Source organism: Ovis aries, chromosome 1, assembly GCF_016772045.2.
Source record: "Ovis aries strain OAR_USU_Benz2616 breed Rambouillet chromosome 1, ARS-UI_Ramb_v3.0, whole genome shotgun sequence".
NCBI lineage: Eukaryota > Metazoa > Chordata > Mammalia > Artiodactyla > Bovidae > Ovis > Ovis aries.
The window spans coordinates 188,321,634-188,342,483 of NC_056054.1; the positions used below are offsets into that span (position 1 = coordinate 188,321,634).

The following is a 20,850-nucleotide window of genomic DNA, read 5'->3' on the forward strand; positions in this document are numbered from 1 at the left end:
CTAGCTCCATTAGGGGAAGGGTCCTCGCCGCTATGAACATCACGTACTTCAGGAAGTCCTTCAAGGCCAGGGCTCATGGTTGCAGCCATAGCCTCCCAAGAACAGGGAAGCCAGAGGGGTGGGTTCCTTTTTGTCCTCAAACCTGGGGCAGAGATGGACTGCTTGTTCCCTGAAATGGAAAGCTCACCCCCTCCACACTGCTGAAATCCACTGGTTAGCACCTCCTATCTTCTCTTCATCTCTGTCATCTTTGAGCCCTCTTTGGCCGACCCTGTCTGTGGCAGGGGTTAGAAACCTTCCTCCTCAACAGATTTCTTGGGAGGCATCCAATCTGATGATGTCATTAAGGTGGAAGCCAGGCTGGGTCAGGGATGCACAGCCTTTGCCATTTTCCAAACTCAGATCCTCCTCTTCTTTTTTGCTGTCACTGAGTCATCGTATTTGTCCCATCTAGTCCCGCTGATTGACACCCTTAGCAGCCAGCGCAGTTGCCAGAACAAGCCCATGCCTGCCCACCTCCTCTTCCCAGCCTTGCCAGTTATCGACGTCCACGCCAAGTCTTTTGTTAACCTTGGCCATGATGGGCCATCTGGGTGTAAATGGTGAAATGGGTTGGTCTTGGCAACAGGTTTGTGCAGAGCAGACTTTACTGATGGCTGTTACTAACTGGCTGGGAGATCTTGGGCAAGTAGCCCTGGAGGCTTCATTTCCCCATTCTTAAAATGGGGATGATAACACCAGCCCTGCCTGCCTCACCGGGCTGTTGGAAGAGTAAACGGGCTGGTGCATGGGGACAGCTCTGTAGCCTGCAGACGCTTCACAGGTACAGGGATGGGCACCCCCCAGCCCGCTGCTCTGTGCTTGCTGTTCCTTCCACTCACTGCATGGAGTGCTCCGAGGGTTCTGCTTCCCACTTTCTTTTCTTTCTTAGTAATGCACTGGAATGAGGCCTGGCACTGTGCTCTCCTTGTTTTCTGCGGACTGTCCCTCAGTGGTTTTTATCTGTGTCGATAGCTCATAAGAGGTAGCTCCATGGAGACGGAGTCTCTAAGCTCAAGTACCATGTGTCGGACTGCTTGCTTGACATCTTGGTCTGGATTTCTCTCCCTGGGTCCCAGATGCAGGGAGTCTAAAATATTTACTAAAATTCAGTGTCTTTCCATCTGGCAGGTGGCCAGCTTTCCTCCATGCCTCCTCCTGAGCACCACAGGCTCCTCTGCCAGGTTGTCACCATCCATCTCCCCCTCAATACATCCTCTATCCGAGAAGAGACCTGCCCACCAGCCTGGGTCAGACCCCACTGAACCCACCCAGCGTGCTGTGACTGCTCTCTTATCTCCCTGACCCCACAGCTTTCCCCTTACAACCCCCAGGAGCTCTCCAGCACCTCCTGAATAAAGTCTTGGTTTCTTAGACACTAAAGGCTGGTCCACAGCCCCAGGGAACCTGCCTGCCTTCTCTCACTGCCTTCTCTTCTTGTGTCCCCAGTTCTTGAGCCGCATCTTGGTTTGTCTTACCTCTGTTTTCTCTTTCTGGAATGTCTGTGGAAATCTTACCCTCCTTGACTACTCGCTCACATGCTCCTGCTTTATGGAGTTTCTATGATTCGTCTGTGATTGTCCCCACAACCATGGGACATGGGCTGGACAGGAGGAAGGCCATGTTGGTGCCAGCTGACCGACCCCCAGCACACATGTTTCCGTGTCAGGCAGCCCTCTGACACTTCTCTGCAGGCTGAGGTCACTTTTGCCTCATTTGGAATCACAAACTCCAAAAAGTGCTTGTCAGTAGTTGTTCAAAAAATAATTACCTCGTTAACTAATAAATGCCCCCAAAGTAGTCAGAACTGCTGCAAAAACCCAGAGAATTAAGACTTCATTACAAGCAAAGGTGGTTGACAAAGGCCACCTTCTGGGTGGGATTTGCTTTGCCTTAAGAGATGGATCGGAGAAAGCAATGGCACCCCACTCCAGTACACTTGCCTGGAAAATCCCATGGACTGAGGAGCCTGGTGGGCTGCAGTCCATGGGGTCGCTAAAAGTCGGACATGACTGAGCAACTTCACTTTCACTTTTCACTTTCATGCATTGAAGGAGATGGCAGCCCTCTCCAGTGTTCTTGCCTGGAGAATCCCAGGGACGGGGGAGCCTGGTGGGCTGCCGTCTTTGGGGTCACACAGAGTTGGACACGACTGAAGCGACTTAGCAGCAAGAGATGGATGCGTCTTCTGTGGTGGCCAAGAGATGGGGTGTGGGCAACCTGAGCACAGGGCTAGAAGACTCAGGAGTTGGTGCCAAGAAAGCACAGTGTGGGCTCTGGGGATGTAAGTGGATTTGCAGAGCTTCCTAGTGGTATTCATATTTTTGGTGACAGCTAACAGATTCTGAGTGTTGTAGGTACTTTGCTCGCACTGTCTCATTTAGTCTTCACAGAAGCCAGAAGCCAGGGCTGCAGATGAGGAAACTGAGCTGCAGACGCAGCCGTGACTTGTTCAAGGAGAACATCTGCCGAGAGGGGAGTTAGGCTTCAGACCCAGCATCCTGACCCCCGAGCCCACACTGCGGTACATTTCTATCTAAAAGGTGCCCGAGACGGCCAAGAGTCCAGCTGCCTCCCTGAGCAGAGATCTCAGACCGTGTCATTCCTGGGAGAATGAAAAGTCTAGAGCCTAGCAAATGTACAATTAAGGGTTTTGTAGGAAAAAAGAATTAAAAAATGAGATAGGGACCATGTGATCTTTGAGTGTGGAGTTAGATGTTGGCCTCCATTCAGTGGAACTGAAGAGTTTTGTGCAGGGAAGTGATGTAATGAAAGAGGAGGATGTGGAAGATTAATCTTGTGGTGAATGTGCACCGACAATGAGGAGATCAATTAGACATAAAAAAAGAACTTTAAAGTAGACAGTTATTACTGGAACTGGCTGCTGAATCAGTCTGGGGAAATGAGCAGAAGGGCTTTTAGAGGGTTCCAGAGCTTCTAGTAAATCTATCTCAGGTTTATTTTCCTTGTATTCCGTGTAGCACCCCAAAATGGGATGGGAGGAAAAAAATCAGATTAGCAAGCATTTATTGTGTGTCTCGGAGAAGGCAATGGCACCCCACTCCAGTACTCTTGCCTAGAAAATCCATGGATGGAGGAGCCTGGTGGGCTGCAGTCCATGGGATCGCTAAGAGTCGGACTCGACTGTGCTCTTCACTTTCACTTTCATGCATTGGAGAGGGAAATGGCAACCCACTCCAGTGTTCTTGCCTGGAGAATCCCAGGGACGGCGGAGCCTGGTGGGCTGCCATCTATGGGGTTGCACAGAGTCGGACACGACTGAAGCAACTTAGCAGCAGCAGCAGCATTGTTGTCTGCTTTACGCCAGAAACTTTGCTGGGTATTTAAAATGGTTGGTATGTTTAGATGCCTTGCGGGATGGAGCTGCCAGAGGCCCAGGTGATTCCCACCACCGAGAATTTGGTAGGAAATAATGAATTTGAGCAAGAGTTTTGTGCTAAGTTGCTCAGTTGTGTTCAATTCTTTGTGGCCCCATGTGACCCGCCAGGCTCCTTTGTTTGTGGGATTCTCCAGGCAAGAATAGTGGAGTGGGTAGCCACTTCCTTCTCCAGGGGTCTTCCTGATCCAGGGATTGAACCCAGGTCTCTGGTGTTGCAGGCAATTCTTTACTATCTGAGCCACCAGGGAAGCCCTCTGACTTGGGTCATCTCCTTCAGTTCTCTTAAGAACCCAATGATCTTCTCCTGAACCACATCTTCCAAACAAGGAACCTCAGGGAGGGTGACTTGCCCAAGGTCACATGACTGCCAAGTGGAAGCAGTCTTCTGAGTCAAGTTCATTTCACTGTCCACTGAGACTGCTCTTCCTCGTTTTCTCTCCATATGCCTCCTTATGTATTGCTCAGCAAAATTCTACTTCCTGGTTTCTCCTCTCTGCTTCTCTAACCACTCCTGGCTTTTTTGAACTACTTCCCTCCCCTCTATGCTACCTGGCTTTGTGGGGGTCTTCCTGCATCTGGTCGTGCTTTGTTCTCTTGTGATGACAGAGCCAAAGTCCTCTTTCCGGGCACCTGGTTCTGCCCTACAGGAAAAAGTTGCTGCTTTGGGAAAGGAGCTCCTGGGGACTCCTGGGTTGCTCTTAGCATACAGTCTTGTCGGTAACACAGCTACTGAAGTTCCTTTTCCATTCAGGGGTGTTGGCATATGCGGACCCCAGGACCCAGAGTGTGTTCAGACTTCAGAGATGATGGTCAGGTCAGGCCATAGGTGATGGTCACCCACAGGTCACCTAACAGGGTCTGGAGGGAGCAGAGTCAGGCAGGTGGGTCGTCCTGAGAACTACGCACCCTCTTTGGCCACATGAGCTGTGTAATCTGAGAATGTGGTGCATGAAGCCGGGGTGGACAGACAGGTGTCCCCGTGGAGTGACTGAGTGAAGAGTCCACCCTTAGTTGACATGGGCAGAGAAAAGGCATAGCATGAACTTGGGAGGCAGTGGCCCTACTCTCGGACCTGGTTGAGCTTGGTAACGAGGCCAGGTTTCCTCTTCAGTCCTCAGAACTGTGTTTTGCTCTGGGATGATCCTCCCTGCAGGGCAGGCAGGTGGGAATGCCTGTCTGGGGGGCAACCCTCGGCCCAGATGCCTGTCTTTTCCAGAGCGCTCGGGCATTGTTCCCAGCTGGCTTGGCATGCCTTGCTCCGCTCTGCACTGCACGCATCAGTCTCTGAGGCTCAGTCGCCATCATCTGTTTCTGGTGGGACAGCTGAACGAGCCGTGTGTGGCTGAAGTGAAGGGCATCTGCGGGCAGCGAATGGACGGGTCTCTTCTTCCTTTGCTCCCAGGTGCTGGCCGGGATGAATGTCTACCCCTCGGAATTTGAAAGCATCAAGGAGGAGTACAGCGTGCGTGGCTACCCCACCATCTGCTATTTCGAGTAAGTCCCCTGCCTCCCTGTGGACGCTCCTTCCCCCACGGTGTCTGCCCCCTGGCTGAGCCCATGGTTTCTCCCCACATTTCACAGGAAAGGACGGTTTCTGTTCCAGTATGACAGCTACGGGTCCACAGCTGAGGACATTGTGGAGTGGCTGAAGAAGTAAGTTGGGATTTGCCTTGGTGGGGTTACCCAGAGGGAGGGGCATCTGCCGGGCCCCAGTATTTCCCTGGTCACAGGGCTCTGCCTGGCGGTTGGAGAGTGAATGAGGAAGGAAAGGACCATTTCTTGCTGCCCCCACAGCTGATTGTGGGTGGCATCTAGGTGAGGGATCTGTGAGTGCAGGATGTGAAAGCTGGGAGAATTTCATGTGACTTGCTGTGATGACTGCACTGCAGATAGGTTCCCCCCCCCCCCCCCTTACTGTCTACCTGATGGATAGAAGCATTTCTCACTCAGGATGGCAGGTTTGAGAGAGGTTCCGCTGCAGGTCTCTCTGAAAATAGAGTTGTCAGTCGAATGCTTATTTTAAACATAACACTTTGTATTAGGTGCTGTGAAGCTAAGAAGTGTCCTAATGCCTTAGATTTGCAGACTGCTTTTGCGGTTCACCATGCATCCCTGCAGAGCTGCTTCATAGCACCCTGTGATCCTGTTTGTAATGTGATTAGATCCTTACAACCCAAACCGCCCCCCCCCCCGCCCCGCCCTGCCCCCCCACCATGCTAGGCGTGTGACTTTGGTGTGATGCTTGGACCCTGACCAGTGTGTTGGATGGGGAGTTCTGACCACCCTGATCCGCCCCAAGCACTCACCTGCTCTGGGCTCTGTCAGTCATTGCCCATGTGCAGCTGTTTGTGCACAGTCCTTGGAATAATAGCAGTATTTTGGGGGCTCCACTTTGTGCCTGACTTTGTTCTAAGCACTTTCTGTGGATTTTAAGGAATCCTCAGAACAGATACTATTATCCTTATTTCATGATTTCATGAATGAGGTAACTAAGCAGAGTGATGGAGTGGCTCGTCCAAGCTCCTGCAGCTGACAGGGGCAGGGCCAGGCTTGGCCCCAGGCAGCAGCTCCCTTGAGTTCTGGCTGGAGCCCTCCCCTTTTTACCCAGATGCCAGCATGGTGGATATTTATTGGCATTATTACTGCATGGGCACAGGGTTAAAGAATTAGTTATCCAAAGACATGGAGCTTGAAAATGTGTGTTTTCAGAATGAGAAAGGAGGATAAATTTTGTACAAAAAAAAAAACGCCAGAATCCACAGGAAACAAACGGTTTGATTCTGAAGGCTGAAACTCTCAATCTTCTGTTCCATGGGTTCCCGGGGGCCCGGGAGATAAAATACCACAGCCAAACCATGTTTGCCTGTTGTCTTTTATTTCTTAGAAGCATTTCCACATCTCTGTCTCCATCTCTTACTTCAATTCCAGCCCATGCCCAGGAAGGCAGCTCCCCATTATTCTGTACTCATTGTCTTAACCTGGGCTTTCACACCCCTGTTTTCCTTTTCATTTGATAATAAGCATGTCCTCTCCTCCAGCCAGACATATCTCGCTCTGCTTTGGGAGAAGGTTTCAACAAATGGCAATCTCATTTGTCACGAGAGCATAAAATCTGTCTGCTTCCCTCCCCCTTCTCTAACCTTTTCTTGTTTCAAAATGCACTCACTTTTCTGGTTTCAAAATGCATAAGGTTTATTATTTATTTTTTCAGAAAGTGTTCAGAACTGCTTGCTCTCCTAGACCAGGGGAGCATGTCAGTGGGGGCTCTGAGACAGGTTATTTTCTCCCCTTGGGAACCCACCACTCTGTCCCCACCCCACACACAGCCCCAGCCTGGTTCCTCCACCTTGTCCTGGGCTGGCACCTCCCCACTTCCCACCTCTCCTCTCCTCGCCCCTCATGGAAAGGAGACCTTGTTAGCAGCTTTTGGTTCACCCTGGGTGTGCAGTCTCCACGCTGAGGTTGATGGGGTAACTCGGGGGAAGGGAAGGCAGCCTCTGGGTACCCCTGGGCAGCAGCTCCTCCAAACGCAGGACCATAGCCCACTCTCCCAGCATGGTGGGGGCAGAGAGGCGCTTCCTGAAGGATCCCTCATGGACTGCCTCATCTCATGCCCCAACAATCTCTAGGAGTGCCATTGTGCTTCCAGGTAGCTAGTTGTTATTTTCAAAGTCTTTTCTGATTTTAAGGTTATTCAGTGAGGTATATTATTACTGGAAAACTCAAATATTTAGTTAAAGGGGAAAGTGGCCCCCTTACCCTACTACCCAAGAATAATGTATTGTGGCATTTGACATTTTCTTACAGATTCCCCCCAACAGACAGCCTGCTCTATGTGTGTTTTTCCCTGATATCAGGTGTTTTAAGTCTTTACCAGGTTTCCCCCACATCCTGGTTTGTGGGTTGAAGTGATCCCACCTTTCCTGCTGCCCTGCACTTCTTCCCTGGGCCTCTCCGTTGGCTGCTCATGGCTTATGGCAGCTAAATGCAGAAAGATGAGGAGGATGGTCCAGCCTTCCTAGTTCTCCAGATGACTCTCAGAAGCCCAGGAGAGAAGGGCCAAATCCTGCCCTGTGACATGTGACTCTGGCGAGTGGGCAGGGCAGGGCATCCCTGTGTCGGAGCGGCCGGGGGCTCTGGGGTGGTTGCACTGATCCTGGTGGTTGTGCCCTCTGTCCTCCCAGCAGCTGCATTTCTCATTCCGCTCTCTGCAGATTTCGTGCCGTTGAGTTGGGCTTGGCAGGTAGAGTGTTCACAAGTGGCAATCAGTGTTGACCTGGCTACCCAGTTCTGCCTGTGTATTTTTATACGAAGCAGAAGTGGATTGGAAATAAACACAAAGTGTTCTTGACTTGTCATGCTTTAAGTTGCCTCTTCTCATCTCTGGCATGTGCACCTCCCTCAGGCAAGGACCTGCTTTGTGTGCATTTCATGGTCCTGGAGAGTCCGGGAATTAGGGTCACAGGATGGTAAGGGAATGTGAATGTCAGTGAACCTGCCCCCAGCAGTTCCCTTTCAGTGTTGCTTTATCTCTAGGACAGGTGGAGTTACTGATCATGCTTGAACACCTTAGAGAACAGGGCCTCAGTGTTACCGAGTCCAAGCTCGCTCTGCTTCCCTCACGACAGGCCAGTGATTCCGAGAGATGAGGTGTTGAGGCGAAGAAGAAACTTTAATCTGGGAGCCAACTGACCGAGAAGGTGGCAGACTAGCGCTTCAAAATAACCATCTTGTCAGGGCCTGGCTGCCAGGTTCTTTTATGGATCAGAGATGAGGGGGAGGAGAGGAAATAAAGTAATAAGACTGTTCAATCCTTGCAAATGTCCCTTAGAGTGGCAAGCCTCAGGCAGGGAGGGGACTGTGTTAGTTTCACTTCCTTACAGTCCTTCACAGGAGGCAGGCCGTTATAACAAAAAAGGGTTAAAGTCACTGAAGCAGATCCTGTGTAAATTTAAAATTAACCCTTTGCAGTTACATTGACTCATTTTGAGGGCCCACTCATGTTTGAGTGATTCTTACGATTTAGGTTATGAGTGATGTCTAGGGATACCTGGGTAGTACTTTATACATTTACAAAGTATCTCAAGGCCATTGTCTGTCTAGATATACCTGCAGGGCAGATGAAGAAGGGCCTGCACCTATGTTGATAGATGTTTTAAGTCGGACTGGTTGCCTCAGCCCCTAGAGCTGAAAGGTGGAGGAAACGACTCAGAGCCAGGTATTCTGACTCCTAGTCTGGCTCTTTCTCTCTTATCTGCATAGATAGGAGGTTCTTAGTTCTGTTGAGCTGAAGTTTCTTTCTCTAGAGCTTCCATCTGGTGTTGGTTCTCCTTTATGGGGCTGTAGAAAATCAATCTTTCCTTCTCTTCCCGCTAATGTGTGAAACGTTTGAAGAAAACTATTATGTTCCCCTTGTCTCTTCTTTCTCCTGGTTAGACACCTCCAGTTCCTTCAACCATTCTTCTTTCATTCCTGCATTGATTCAAAGAGTGTTTATTGGGTACCTGCTTTGTGGGAGGCGGAGGAAGTAGAGAGATGATCTAGAGGGAGCCCCTGTCTTTAAGGGGAGACACAGTAAAGGGCACGATTCAGTCATTGTGCCCTCTTACCGCTGTGCCTAGGTCTGCAGGCCCCTCCAGAAAGCAAACTTCCTACTGTCCACTGGGTGGGAGAGGGGCTGCTGGAGATCCCAAGATCTCCTATTTCCAGCACTGTGCCCCAGCCCCACTTCAAGAGGAGCCTGTGGTTCTCTGGAGCCTTTGCATATTGGGGTAGTTCTTGGGTCCCTGCCCTCTCTGAGCACCCAGCGCCTCTGGTTTCTGTCTTCTAAGAAAAGCAAAAATCTTTTTGCCAAGTCAGTTTTCTAGCTTCTAAATTTGCACTGACCTCTTTTTCTGTCTTTGCTTTTGCTCCTGTGAGTTCATTACCTTTTTCTTTTTTAGCTCTTGTGATGTTATTTTAGTGGCTTTGGAGTGCGTCCTCCTCTAGGTTTAACTAGAAATACAGTCACCTTCATTTACTTGCGCTGCCACTAAGGCATGGCTTCTCCATTCTATGTGTGTACTCTTGCTGGATTTTTAAAAATTATTTTAATTTTAGAATAGATTACATTCACATAATTTAAAAAATTTTTAAAAAGATACTTAAAAATTATACATTGACATCATCCTTTTACCTGTTTCCTCCATCCTGTTTTCCCTCCCACCCCCTAGAGGTAGAAACTTTAATTAGTTTCCTTATGCAGACACATGCAAATGTGAATAAGTATTTTTTTCTCTCTCTCTATTTCATGCAAAAGTTAGCATATTAGGGCCTGCTGGGTCTGACCCTGCGGTCTACATCAGAGTGTAGGGAGCTTCCTTGTCCCCCTGCACCATACTCAGCCTTCTGGGGTCCTGATGGACTGCAGTTTACCTAAGCAATTCGTATACCAGTGGGTACTGGGTTCTTCCAGTCTTTGCTATGACAAATCATCTCTAATAAACACCTTGGAATATGTATAATTCTGACCATGTCCAGGCATATTGAAAAGATAAATTCCCTGAAGTGGAATTGGTGATGCTTTCAGGAATTGGTATCTTGAGTCTGTGTATGGGAGCCTAGGTTTCCTGGTGTTGGGAATGCTGAATGGCTGGTGGTGACTCATTCTAAAGCTTGACTTTGCCATCAGCCCCATCTAATGTCAGATGTACATGGGCTCAGAGTGGTTTGACCCTGTCCCCGCTACTTCCCATTGCTGAGACCACCAGTGGGGCTTAGTCAAGAGCACCAGAGAGGGTTTCTGAAGGTGCTGTCAGACCCAGGCTCTGCCATGGGGTGGGGGTGGCAGGTTCCACCACGTCAGCCACACAAGAGGACAGCAGCTTCCATTGTTTGGGCCACATTGCTCTTATGACTTGTCAGTCCTGACCACTGGAAATTTGCACTTTTTCTTTTTTACTGTAGGCTCTCAAAGGCAGGAAGCAATGGTTGTCTTTTCACATTTGTCATCCTAAAGGGTATTTTTCCAAAGTAATGATTAAGGTGGCTCTGGCAAAGGTGTTCATAAAGCATCAGGGAGTTTGTGTCACTGGCAGGCTTACCCTTGGCTTTGATGCAAGAGAGGGCAGCTGTGAGCCTCCCCCACTGTAACAGCTGGTGATGTAAATGTCAGCACACAATTGTCCCAGGTGGGGCAGGCTCCAGGGAGGTGGGCCACAGCCCGAGGTTTTGCAGCTCATGGTGGGAACAGGGATTTGACCTGACCTCTGAGACTGGCCTTTTCTGCTTGAGCATTCCGCCTCTGGAGAAGTAGGGAACTTTGTTCCTGGTCTTGAGGAAGGGTTCCTACGGTAGTGTGTGTTCTCATGGTTAGGGAGCCCCCAGCCTTGTTCCCCTGGGCCCCACTCTTTCTCATTACAACCCTCCTCCCACACTGGTTAGTGAACACCTCTCAGCCCCCACTCCCCCCGCAGTGCTTCTCAAGACACCTGGCCTCTCTCTCTCCTCCTCACCCACCACCCCTCCCCTCTTGTTCCCTCTGCTTCTCACCCCTCACCCTGTGGGCAGCACTCAGCACAGCAGTTAGCTTTGCCAGAGGTCACTCTTTGTTGCCATAGTTTATATTCTTGCCAGTTGGCTAAAGTTTTAGATGCTAATGAATCCCCCCACCCCACCCTGATCACAGGGAGGAAGGGAGGTTTCCTGACCTGCCTAGAGAGCCACAGCTGGGAGCCACTGTTTGCCAGAGGATATCAGCTGAGCACCTCTGGGCTCTTGAGGGGATGCTGGAGGTGGGCAGGGCCGAGGAGTCCCTCACCCCCTCCTCCCCCCGGGGGGTCGCGGGGAGCCCTGAAGCAGGCTGTATGAGCCAGTGGGGGTGAGGGCTTCACTGGCCCTGGAGTGTGCTCTGAGCTCTGCCTGTTTTTGGTCTTCCAGTCCGCAGCCGCCACAGCCCCAGGTCCCCGAGACTCCCTGGGCAGATGAGGGCGGCTCCGTTTATCACCTGAGCGATGAAGACTTTGACCAGTTTGTGAAGGAACACTCCTCTGTGCTCGTCATGTTCCACGCCCCATGTGAGTGGAACCTTGCTCCTCCCCGCCACAGCCTCTCTCCCTCGGCTCAGAGTGGACACCTCTCTGAGCCTTTAGCTGTTTACCTAGAGCAGCAGTCATCCCTTAGCTTGCAGGTGGGGACACTGAGGCCCTGTATCTTGTCCAGTAGTTGAAAGGGCACAGTGAAGCCAGGGCTGGAGCCTCAGTCCCCACAGCACCTAGAACCCCTTCTTTCTGTTTCACCTGGTGTCTGTCACGGCCTGCAGTGGCCGTCGTGGATCAAGGGAAGACAAACGTGAATCCTGTAAAGTGTTTGCAATATTGACCAACAGCCCTATAGCTCAGGATTTTTCTAGGCCAGTGTCCTTCCCATTCCCATGAAGGATAGAAATGGATTGTAATTCCTTTCTAAGAGGGAGAAGGCTGCTCCTGGAAAGGTGAACAAGGGATGACAATCCCAGGCCAGAGTTCCTGGGAGCAGCTTCTGGGAAAGGCGGGCCCATCCGAATGGGTGACGAAGCTGGGTCCCCAGCACCCTGGGACAGGGTACAGGTGTGGGGTGCTCTTCTCTTATAGCTTCTTGCCAGCTCTTTGGCCCAGTGATGGTGGGTAAGGGATTGTGAAAGAGGAGAAGAAGCAAAAATAACTTCTTCACAGATCAGTGTCATAATTGCCAGTCCACAGAGGCATCTTTAGTGAGAGATTACTTTATTAATTCTCTTAGTCATAGAGATCTTTCTGCTGTTGATTGTGATTTGCTCTGTGGTGACAAAGTGGCTGCCCACAGGGCCATCTCCTTCTGTCTCACCCACAGTGCTGCAAAGCAAATATGATTAACTCCACTTTACAGACCAGTAGACAGTTGTGTGGAGAAATGGCACTCACTGCTCTTTGAGTCCTATACCGCTGAGCCCTGGCCTTGCCACACTCAGCTTCCCTGCAGTATCACAGGGCTTTGGTTAATTAGCAATTGTTCATAAGTAGACCACTCCTGGGGATTTCCCCAAGTCCGTTTTATAAGTGCCAAATTCTGAAGAGAATCCAAAGGAAAATTATTGGCCTTTCTCCTGAAAAATGACCCCCCAAAAACCCTTAAAACCCCCAAATTTCAAAGGGCTTCTGATTAAGGGCAGTGACAGAGAGGGCCCTAGGAGCATGTCACCCCAGCCCTGCCACGGCTCAGTCCCTGTGGCTGGAGGAACCCTGATGAATGAACACCCGCCAGGTAGCACGGCAGCCCTCTCCCTGCTGAGATACACTCTCCTGGCCAGTCTCAGATTTGCTATTGAAAGCAAGTCTTACGGGAAGTCAGGCTGCATCCAGAGCTGAACTCACCCTGCCCCAGTTCCTGCCCCAGTGGTAGAGGCAGAGCCCGGGCTCACTGTTTTCAGTTCCTTCCTGGGAACTTCACCCTGCGTGTTGGTGCTTCTACTCTGTGCCAGAGAGAGCCCTCTACTCTGGCTCCTGGAATATTACAGAGTGGTTTGAACAGTGCCTTATGCATCACAGCATGAAGAGTATGTGTCCCCTTTGATGAATCTTAACAACATGAACCTGATAGATTGGAATTGTTTAATAATTGTTTATTAGTTGTTGTTTAGTCTGTAAATCATGTCCGACTCTTTGCAACCCCCTGGATTGCAGCCCACCAGGTTTCCTCTATCCATGGAATTTTTCAGGCATGAATACTGGAGTGGGTTGCCATTTCCTCCTCCGGGGCATCTTCCCAACCCAGGGATCGAACCCACATCTCCTGAACTGGCAGGCAGATTCTTTACTGCTGGGCCACTAGGGAAACCCAATTGTTTATTAAGCCCTTTTTTTAAAAAAAAAAAAAAAATAGAACCCTGGTTGCAAACTGGGAAAATTTTTGTCTGTATTCTTTCTTGTACTCTTAGGTTGCAAGAAATTCATTGTAGTAGCAGATGCTGGCAGGGTCTGGGCCCTGGAGCCTGGTTGTTGAGTTCTTCCCTGCCCTCTCCCCTTGCAATGCACCCACCTGGCTCCCTGAACCAGAGTGATCATCACTTCCCCATCTAAGTCATCTGTGGGCATAGAGTAAGGGCTTAATAAATGAGAAAACGAACAAATGAGGTTGTTGAGAGCTAAATTAGAAAATGAGAACTAGAAACCAGATGGCAGCCTTTTGTTTCCCCATTAGTCATTGTGAATGAGTATTATGAATACCAGCCCTGTTGAGGCTGTTCCAGCTTCAGACTTAACAAATGAATAGAGCTGAGATTTCGCTTGTTTAGTTCAGTCGCTCAGCTCAGTCGTGTCCGACTCTTTGCAATCCCATGGACTGCAGCACCTCAGGTCTCCCTGTCCATCACTAATTCCTGGAGTTTATTCAAACCCATGTCCATTGAGTCAGTGATGCCATCCAACCATGTCATCCTCTGTTGTCCCCTTCTTCTTCCGCCTTCAATCTTTCCTAGCATCAGATCTTTTCAAATGAGCCAGCTCTTCACATCAGATGGCCAAAGAATTGGAGTTTCGCTTGTTAGGTGTCTGCAGATCACAGACCCTACATTCTCTAACAAAGTGTTTGCCTGTCCCCTGCGCACGCGTGCACATGTGTGTGTGTGTGTGTTTCTGCTGGACTATCAGAGTGACAGGACCAGGGCAGAAGCCCGAGGTGAAGCTCCCTGAGGAACTGCCTGTTTAAATTACATCTGATGCGTGTGGCTCCACATTAAATAATCTCTCTACAGAGTTCTCCTTCTCTATCTAGGTGTCTGGGCTTTAGAAGGGATGGAATGCACATGGTTTTGAGAGGAATCTGAGCCCAGGAGATTAACAGACAGCAGGGTCCCCTAGCTGCCTAGCTGTGTGTATCTTCTGCTGGAGTGCTCCCGAGAACCCACCCTGATCAGGAGACCACTTCTGTGATATTCGAGGGACCTAGAGAAAAGGACAAACGTCAGGAGGCCAGAGATTGCACTGCTGCCTCAGAGTTCCCAAGCAAATATTAAATAAAACATGAGTTCTGGAAATCACAGTGCTACAGGTGCCAATCCCAGACCATCTAGGGAGTGGTTAAGAAACAGACCATTTTGGAGACCTAGGAACACTAGTTGGGATCTATCAACATAGAAGACCATGGATTCTACTCAGGATTGTCATATAAGCTTGGTTTGTTTCTTGGTATAGCATTGCCAGGTTGATGGATTAGTGTGTTTTTCTTTTATCAAAAGTGAGTTGCTATTTTCCCAAGTGCAACTGGGAGAGCTGGGCGGGGTGGGGCCACCCTGAGGGGAACACCTCCCCTTGGTGCTGTGTGACTGTGAGTCTGGCCTGGTTCTGTCTAGAGGGTGCTACTTGTTTTTTAATCAGCAGTTTTGTTGAAATTATAAAAAAAAAAAAAGCAAACTTTCAAATCTATGAGGGTTAGAATTAGAGAAAGGAAAGCTAGTTAAAATACTGAGCAACTGCATGAAGATTTTAAAAGATCCCCACAGACTGAAATACTGGAAGTCAAATTATAAAGCTGAATTTATCTTTATGATTTTCTACTAATTAAAAAGGGAGTACATATATGCTTTATAAAGGGATAACAGAGGAAAGTACAGAGAAGAAGATTAACCTTGATCCTGGTACAGATTCCCAAGAAGAGCCGTGGTCCCTCTTTGTTGTGTTATTTCTGTACAGAGGAAGTGCTCAGTGTTAGTTTCTGTCAGAGTCCCACTTGCCTGGAACCTCCATCAAGTCCCTGTAGAACTGCACTCCTGGGTTCTTGGCAGGAGAGGCGCCTGGGATTATCAAACACCTCCATGGACGCCCTGCTTCTTTACCCTCTTTTCCAGCTTTTCTGCCATGCAATTCCCATCTCAGCCTTTTCCTCCATCTCCCTCCCAGCTGGAGTCCTGGAGAAATCCCACACAGATCTTTCTGCAGCTTCTACTCCCGATGCCTGAGTTGTCATTGAACAAATAAACTCAGCCTGGCCACAACGAGGGAACAGTCACAACAAGGGGACAGGGGGTACTGAGATTCACAAGCAGGTGTGCCCCCAGAGCTCACTGTCCAGGTCCTAGGCCACCTCCAAGGAACAGTGTGTTGCGAGCAGTGGGTTCCTAGAGGGGTCGTGCCCCATGTGGGGCAAGGATAGAGCCCAGTCCCTCTGCGGTCCATATAGCCCTTGACACGGGGCTCTGAGTGGTTGGGGGGAGGTCACAGCCCCAGGCCCAGTCCCCTGGTCTGCAGAGCAGTAAATAGTATCTGAAGAGGGCGAGGTAGCAGGACCCCCGCAGCCAGCGCTCCGTGGTGCCTTGTGTTTCTTCCTGATGCATTCTGAATGAGAAAAGTCACTGCCCGTTGTCACTCATCTCTCTCCACCGTTTGCTTTGCCGCTGTGATGTCTACCAGCTCCTCCCTCTCCTTGTGCCTGCAGCCCTGCTAACGCAGGGAAGGACATGCTGCTATAATGCTCCCCACCCCCCACAGTGACTGTCACTCACATGGGGAGATAGAAGGAACAAAGTGGGGCTCCAAGGAGGGGGCCTGAGGAGCAGCCTGTCTCTCCCATGGGTGTCCTGGGGCCTAAGGAGAAGCTGCTGGGGAATCAGAGCACCCTTGCCGCTCCTTCCCCAGGGCAGGGGCAGCCTGCCCACAGCTCTGCCCCATTTCTTGGCAGCAGGCCGCCCAGGATGAGAGGTTTTCTTTGCCATAACTCCCAGTAGCAGGTGTGTGCCAGAGATTCTGGGCCCGGACTGCCTTCAGGAGCTGGGCTGCCTGTCTGGATTCAGCATCAGACCCCTGTCAGACTCCAGAATTTCTGCTTCTTTCTTCATTTATGTCTACTCCAAGTAATATGTGATCCCTGGGACAGTACAGATAAATATAAACAAGGAAAAAAACTATGTATAATCCCATTATTCAGAAGCAGCCACTTTGTTCTTTTTTGTCATCATTCTTTCTAGTTGCTTTTTCTTTTTTATTTTTCCCTTGTTTTCAACTTAAAAAAATTAACATAAAGTTAAATTGACTTTTTTTCCTAATATATGTACATTTGTGTAACCATCTTGCTATAAAACTCCTTTGTGCGATCACTCTTATTTTTTAAGGGCACAAATAATTTAAGAACAATGTTAACATTCTTGTTATTGGGGGCACAGAGTTCAAGGGATACATAGAATATAGTGTAAGCAGTGACAGTCCCCTCCCCACCGGGCCCCCCTTCTCAGGGTTGACCAGTGCTGACCATTGGCTGTCCTTTTTCCTCCTGTGCTTCTCCCTGAACAACAGGGATTGTTTCTTACCCATTTTCCTGTGATTTGCATTTTTTTCACTTATCAGTATATAGGTCTTGAATATATTTTTGTGTAAATGTAAGATGTTAGCATACAAATCTACCACAATCTTTTAAACTAATAAATAGTATTTTATAATTTACATATGCTATGGACTTTAAACCATCCCATCACAGACATCTATCTCCAGGATTTGTCCAGACAGTGCAGTAAACCTTTATAAACAAATGTAGCAGGGAACACGTCTAAATATGGAGAGGTGTTAGCTCCAGGAAGGGAGGGTGCTAGGCCCTGTGGTAAGTGTGCTTGAGCCTTGATGGATGCCGCCTACTTCTCTCCAGGAAGGGCTCACCACACCCGATGAGCAGTGCGTGACAGAGCCTGCATCCTCACCAGCCCTGAATACTGTCAGCCATTTACATTCCTGCTAGATGGGGCAAGGGGACAACTTGTCCACAGCTCCCAGGCCTCCAGGGAAGTGAGCATCCCTTCATGCGGCAATCAGCCTTTCGTATTTCTTCTGTGAACCAACTGTTCATTCCCTTTGGCCGTTGTTCTGTGGGTTGTCTTTTTCTTCTTGACCTAGAGCTCCATACTTAGGGTTATTCATTTTTATCTGTTTTCTGTGTTCCAGATGTTCCCTGTTGGTCTGTTGCTTACTTTTGTCTATGCTGCCTTTTCATTGTACAACAGCATTACATCTTTATAGTCACATACAAGCTAGAATGTTTATAGAGCACTTGGTGTGGATCAAGCATTGTTCTAAGCACTTGCCATATATGAACTCATTTAATCTTCACAACAAGTCCTGTGACGTGGGTATCATGATTATCTCCATTTTACAGCTTAGGAAAGGGAGGCACCAAAAGGTTGAGAAGTTTGCCAGAGGTCACATTAGCCAAAAAGGTAGGGCCAGGGAAAAACCCAGGTCCTAGGGGTGACAGCCTGCAAGGACCAAGCCCTCTGAAAACCTACCTTTTCCCTCTTGACCTCTGGGATATCCATCCCCGGGATATAAAAATAGTGTCCTAAGACTTCTGGGTGATGCTAATGGTAAAGAATCCAGCTGCCAGTGCAGGAGACAAAAGATGCGGGTTCCATCCCTGGGTTGGGAAGATCCCCTGGAGGAGGGCATGGCAACCCACTCCAGGATTCCCTGGAGAATCCCATGGACAGAGGAGCCTGGCAGGCTACAGTCCATAGTGTCTCAAAGATTCAGACAAGACTGAAGCAACTTAGCACACATCTATTTTGTGATATTTTTGTTTTTCTCATTTTGTTTTTTTAATTCATCTGGATTTTTCATTTTTTTTTTGCCAGGGGGGAGGAAGGGATTTCATTTTAAGTTCTTTTTTCCATGCTTTTTCATTTATATTTTTCTTAACATAAGATAATACAAGATAATGTTATTAAAAATGCTTATTTGTTCATGCTTTTGTGGTCACATAATATTCCATTATATAATAGCACCATAAATTACCTAACCAGCCCCATAATATTGGAGGTTTGAGTTGTTTACTGTATTTCCCCTTATAAATCATGCTGCAGAGGGCAATTTTCGTGTATAAATATTTGTCCACATGTCAGATTATTTCCTTAGGATAGAAGCCTGGAAGAAAAAATTTTACAGCTTGTTATTTACATTTTGTAATAATGTAAAGAAAGGGGAAAAAAAAAATCCCATGCTTTCTCTTTAAACGAGAAAGATGAGCCATTCATCAGGATGTGTCTGTCCCAGAGTGTCTGCGTGTCTACAGTTAGCTTTGGTGCAGGTACAGCTGGAAGCCTCGAAAGAACCCTGAGGTCTCTCTGGGGTGGAGGGGGGTGGCTGTAACAATGTTAAAGCATTAGTGTTTCTGCTAGCATCTTTAGGAGCCCCACCTCCCTGGCTTGTCCAAGCCAAGGTCCAGGCAAGGCAGCAGGAATGTGGGTAGGAAAATCCAGATTCCTATCAAGTGCCAGGTACTAGGGAGCTTTCTAGAATAATCTGGTCCCCTGGAAGATTCTGGTTACAAGAGCTAGGAAAGTCTCCATTGCTGGTCTGTAATAAAATCCTAGGTGTAACTGAAGTTAATGGAATCCAGAGGAATGCGAAGGCCTGAGGTTGACAGGAGGCCAGCATTCCTACAGCCAGAAAAGAGTGTGGTCGCGGAGCTGCTGGGCAGCCTCTTTGCCAGGTCGTGAAAATCGGAGTAAGTGTACTTACACAGCTGATAAAAACCCAACAAGGAAGTTTGGCAGTAAAACTTAATAGCCCATCAAATCGCAGTCAGGACAGTAAAATGCAGCGGGCCGGAGTTCTCACTGTCCCATCCACATAGCCGTCCTGGAGGCTGGGGTCCCGGCAGTCACCACTCACACCCTCAGCTCCCCAGGGCAGGCGCTGCCAGCAAGGGAGACCTTTGCTCAACCAGACAGCTCTCCTCCCAGGGGCCTGGCTGGTTTCCTCAACCCAAACTGTTTACAGAAGTTTATTGCTTAGCCTTTGTATCTTGTTCAGGGAGCAGAGGGAATAGCGGCTAGTAGTGAAAACCAGTAATGCTATCAGGAGAACTCTTGGAAATGAATGGGAAACTTCAGGACAACATCTAGAGATACTGAAGATTTCCAAAGATGTTTTCCAGACCTAGTAAGGAGCACTGAAGTGTATAAATTTGGGGGGTGGGGGGTGAGGCTGTGCACATTGTAAATGACGTAGCTGCTGGTTTTACTAAATAGAGGTTTAGTCAACCTAGTAACTGGTGTGGCTTTTGCCCCCAAAAGAAAGTGGGTTGGTGCTCTCCTGACCATCCCCTCCTCAGCCAGGCATGAATGATTCAGTTCAACCTTGTATGCACTGCTCTAAACCTGAACAACACAGCCATTCACTCACAAAGTGTGTGTGGGATGTCATCTTCAGTACCAGAGATGTGGTGGGGAGTGAGACTAAGTGAGATCAGTCTGTACAGAGCTTCATCCCAGTTGGGGGATTGGAGGGTTCAAGTAAGCAGATTACTCCAGCTATTTGGAGAACAGTCGAGAAAATAAACAGGCTGTTGGAAGTGAATGTGATGGGTTGAGGCTCCCTGGGGTTAGGTGGTCAGGGAATTTCTCTGTAGAAGTGAAATGTGAGCTAAAGCCTGCGTGATGTGAAGCGGTCAGCCATACGAAGACCTGGGGGAAGATCGTGTTCCAGGCAATAGCTCGTTAAGAGCTGTGAGGGTAGAAATGAGCTTGCTGAGATAGGAAAACAGAAAGAGGTCATAGTGTTGCAGTGTAGAGGACAGAGGGACACTCCCTGAGTTGAGGTTGGAGGCAGGAAGGTCTGATTATGTGGAGTTTGTGGCTGTGGGAGGGAGTTCGGATTTCAATCTACTTGTGATGGAAGCCATTGGAAAGTTTTGACCAAGGGAATTTGATAAGATTTATGATTTGAAAAGATGCCCTGGTCACCCCCTAAATATCAGGAGACAACAGTCTAACAGTCACAGGGCATTGCAAAATGAACTACCATAGGACTATATGAATAAGCCGTCTTTTAAGAGTAGAAGAGAAATAGGTGGTCTAGTGGAGCTGAAGTGAACTGGAAGAGTCAAAGTCTGGGCCAGAGCTGGCGTGGACACTTGGTCTGCAGAGGCCTTGTTCATCAGGGCTGAGGCTCTGATGGAGTGATCTGGGGGCTGTGGACAGAACTTCGGGAAAAAGACTGGCTTGTGTGGTCGCAGTGTGCCCCAGCCAGAAGCCTTCTGATCCTACTTTGTAATCCCGTCTTGTTTGTCTGTGGCCCCGGGAACCCACCCCCAGTTTATCACTTCATCTCCCAGAGCTGTCATTTCTGATGATAGGATCTCTATCCTGTGTCTCGTGAGGCTGCGGAGACAGTGTGTGGAGGGCCAGTGCAGAGAGAGTGAGCCCTTTTATTACTTGGTAGAGTCCTACAGACGGGGCTGGAGGTTCAGGAGAGCTGTGTGTACACGCCACAGAGTCTGTCACCTCCGCGTGTCCTCCAGCCACCCCCCACCCCCCCATGTCTAGAGCAGGCCTCACGGGTCGATCACAGCTCCTTTTCCCTGTGAGCTAGTTTTCCATCTCAGGAGTCCACCTCTAGCCTGCCGCTGATAGAGGCTGGCAGGCGATGTGGAGTCCG

General features: G+C 49.0%; 1 protein-coding gene across 1 annotated transcript in view; it reads left to right on the forward strand.

The window, feature by feature from the left end:
- Positions 1-20,850, forward strand: part of PDIA5 (protein disulfide isomerase family A member 5) — a 91,791-nt gene that overhangs the window by 47,386 nt on the left and 23,555 nt on the right. Inside the window, 3 exon segments of the mRNA NM_001163046.1 lie at positions 4,842-4,933; positions 5,021-5,092; positions 11,357-11,493. Coding sequence (NP_001156518.1) covers positions 4,842-4,933; positions 5,021-5,092; positions 11,357-11,493 — 301 coding nt within the window.